The 3,111-nt window shown below is 62.5% G+C and overlaps 1 protein-coding gene across 1 annotated transcript; it reads right to left on the reverse strand.

Moving 5' to 3' along the window:
* Window positions 1–16: 16 nt before the first annotated feature.
* LOC127923092 (uncharacterized) lies at window positions 17–2,032 on the reverse strand (the record flags this gene model as incomplete). Its single annotated transcript, XM_052507007.1, has 2 exons — window positions 1,731–2,032; window positions 17–1,649 (listed from the first exon to the last, which is right to left on the reverse strand). Coding segments are annotated over exons 1-2 (1,935 nt in total), but the record flags the coding sequence as incomplete, so codon positions are not given.
* Window positions 2,033–3,111: the final 1,079 nt, after the last annotated feature.

Here is a 3,111-nt window from a genome sequence, read left to right on the forward strand (position 1 = left end):
AGAGGTGGGTTGGCACCGTTTGTAGGAGGTGTGGGTGGCGCCGCTTGTAGAGGTGGGTTGGCACCGCTTGTGGAGAGTGTGGGCTGGCACCGCAGAGGCCGGCACCGCTTGTAGAGGTGGGCTGGTAACCGCTTGTAGAGGTGGTTGGCAACCGCCAGAGAGGTGGGCTGGCATCGCTTGTAGGTGGTGGCGTTGGTACCGTTGTAGGAGGTGGGTTGGCACCGGCGGTGGAGGTGGGTTGAACCGCGGGAGGTGGGCTGGCACCGTTGTGGAGGTGGGTTGGTACCGCTGTGGAGGTGGGCTGGCACCGCTCGGAGAGGGGGGGTACCGCTGGTGAGGTGGGCTGGCACCGCTTGTGGAGGTGGTTGGTACCGTTGTAGGAGTGTGGGCTGGAACCGCTGTGGAGAGGTGGGCTGGAACCGCTGTGGAGGTGGGTTGGTACCGTTGTAGGAGGTGGGTTGGAACCGCTGTAGGAGGTGGGCTGGCACCGCTGTAGGAGTGGGCTGGCACCGTTGTGAGGTGGGCTGGCACCGTTGTAGGAGGTGGGTTGGTACCACAGCTTGCAGGAGGTGGGTTGGCACCGCGTGGAGGTGGGTTGGCACCGTTGTAGGAGGTGGGCTGGTACCGTTGTAGGAGGTGGGTTGGCACCGTCGTGGAGGTGGGTTGGTACCGCTGGTGGAGGTGGGTTGGTACCGCTTGCAGGAGGTGGGCTGGCACCGCCGGGGAGGTGGGCTTGGCACCGCAGGTAGGTGGGCTGGCACCGCTGTAGGAGGTGGGCTGGAACCGCTGCAGGAGGTGGGTTGGTACCGTTGTGGCCAGGAGGTGGGTTGGCAACCGTTGGTGGAGGGTGGGCTGGCACCGTTGTAGGAGGTGGGCTGGCACCGCTGGGTAGGAGGTGGGCTGGCACGCTGCAGGAGGTGGGCTGGGCACCGCTTGTAGGAGGTGGGTTGGAACCAGTCGTAGGAGGTGGGTTGGCACCGCTGTGGAGGTGGGCTGGTACCGTTGCAGAGGTGGGTTGGCACCTGTGGAGGTGGCTGGTAATCAGCTGGTGGAGGTGGGTTGTCGCCAGGAGGTGGGCTGGCACCGTTGTGGAGGTGGGTTGCACCAGGAGGTGGGCTGGCACCATGTAGGAGGTGGGCTGGCACCGCCAGGAGGTGGGTTGGTACCGTTGTAGAGGTGGGTTGGCACCGTTGTGGAGGTGGGTTGGAACCGCGGTGGGCTGGAACCGTTGGGTGGGGTGGGCTGGTCTGCAGGAGGTGGGTTGGAACCGCTTGCAGGAGGTGGCTGGGCACAGGAGGCGGGTTGGTGATGCAGGAGGGGCTGGCACCGCCAGGAGGTGGGTGGCACCACAGGGGAGTGTGGGCTGGCACCGCAGAGAGGTGGGCTGGAACCGCGTGGAGGCGGGCTGGCAACTGCAGGAGGTGGGTTGGAACCGCTTGTAGGAGGTGGCTGGCAACCGCTGCAGGAGGTGGCTAAAATTGCAGGAGGTGGGCTGGCAAACCGCTTGCAGGAGGTGGCTGGCACCACAGGAGGTGGGCTGGCAACCACAGGGGAGGTGGGCTGGCACCGCCAGGAGGTTGGCAATCACAGGAGGTGCACCGTCTGTGGAGGTGGGCTGGCACCGCCAGGTGGTGGCGGGCTGGCACCGGCTGCAGGAGGTGGGCTGGCACCGTCAGAGGAGGTGGCTGGCACCGTTGTAGCGAGGTAATGGTTCTGAGGTGGGTTGGCACCGTTGCAGGAGGTGGGCTGGCAACCGCTTGTAGGAGGTGGGCTGGCACCGTTGTGGAGGTGGGGTTGGCACCGCGAGGAGGTGGGCTGGCACCGCTTGCAGGAGGTGGCTGGCACCGCTGCAGGAGTGCGGGCTGGCATCCGCTGGTGAGTGGCGGGTGGGCCTCGCTGCAGGAGTGCGGGCTGGCAACCGCTTGGGTGGAGGTGTGGGCTGGCACCGCTGCAGGAGGTGGCTGGCACCACAGGAGGTGGGCAAAATCAAGAGGAGGTGGGCTGGCACCGTCAGGAGGTGGGTTGGTACCATTGTGGAGTGTGGGCTGGTACCGCTTGTGGAGGTGGGTTGGAACGTTTGTGGAGGTGGGCTGGTACCGTTGTGGAGGTGGGTTTACATTTAAGTCATTACAGCAGACGCCTTATCCAGAGCGACTTACAAATTGGTGCATACACCTTATGACATCCAGTGAACAGCCACTTGCATCTGGGACCCTTTTTTGGGGGGGAGAAGGGGGTGAGAAGGATTACTTACCCTTACTTACCCTATCCTAGGTATTCCTTGAAGAGGTGGGGTTTCAGGTGTCTCCGGAAGGTGGTGATTGACTCCGCCTGTCCTGGCGTCGTGAGGGAGTTTGTTCCACCATTGGGGGCCAGAGCAGCGAACAGTTTTGACTGGGCTGAGCGGGAACTGTACTTCCTCAGTGGTAGGGAGGCGAGCAGGCCAGAGGTGGATGAACGCAGTGCCCTTGTTTGGGTGTAGGGCCTGATCAGAGCCTGGAGGTACTGAGGTGCCGTTCCCCTCACAGCTCCGTAGGCAAGCACCATGGTCTTGTAGCGGATGCGAGCTTCAACTGGAAGCCAGTGGAGAGAGCGGAGGAGCGGGGTGACGGAGAGAACTTGGGAAGGCTGAACACCAGACGGGCTGCGGCGTTCTGGATGAGTTGTAGGGGTTTAATGGCACAGGCAGGGAGCCCAGCCAACAGCGAGTTGCAGTAATCAAGACGGGAGATGACAAGTGCCTGATTAGACCTGCGCCGCTTCCTGTGTGAGGCAGGGTCGTACTCTGCGGATGTTGTAGAGCATGAACCTACAGGAACGGGACACCGCCTTGATGTTAGTTGAGAACGCCAGGGTGTTGTCCAGGATCACGCCAAGGTTCTTAGCGCCTGGGAGGAGGACACAATGGAGTTGTCAACCGTGATGGCGAGATCATGGAACGGGCAGTCCTTCCCGGGAGGAAGAGGAGCTCCGTCTTGCTGAGGTTCAGCTTGAGGTGGTGATCCGTCATCCACACTGATATGTCTGCCAGACATGCAGAGATGCGATTCGCCACCTGGTCATCAGAAGGGGGAAAGGAGAAGATTAATTGTGTGTCGTCTGCATAGCAAT

The sequence above is a fragment of the Oncorhynchus keta genome, unplaced genomic scaffold (genome assembly GCF_023373465.1).
Source record: "Oncorhynchus keta strain PuntledgeMale-10-30-2019 unplaced genomic scaffold, Oket_V2 Un_contig_28303_pilon_pilon, whole genome shotgun sequence".
In the NCBI taxonomy this organism is placed as follows: domain Eukaryota; kingdom Metazoa; phylum Chordata; class Actinopteri; order Salmoniformes; family Salmonidae; genus Oncorhynchus; species Oncorhynchus keta.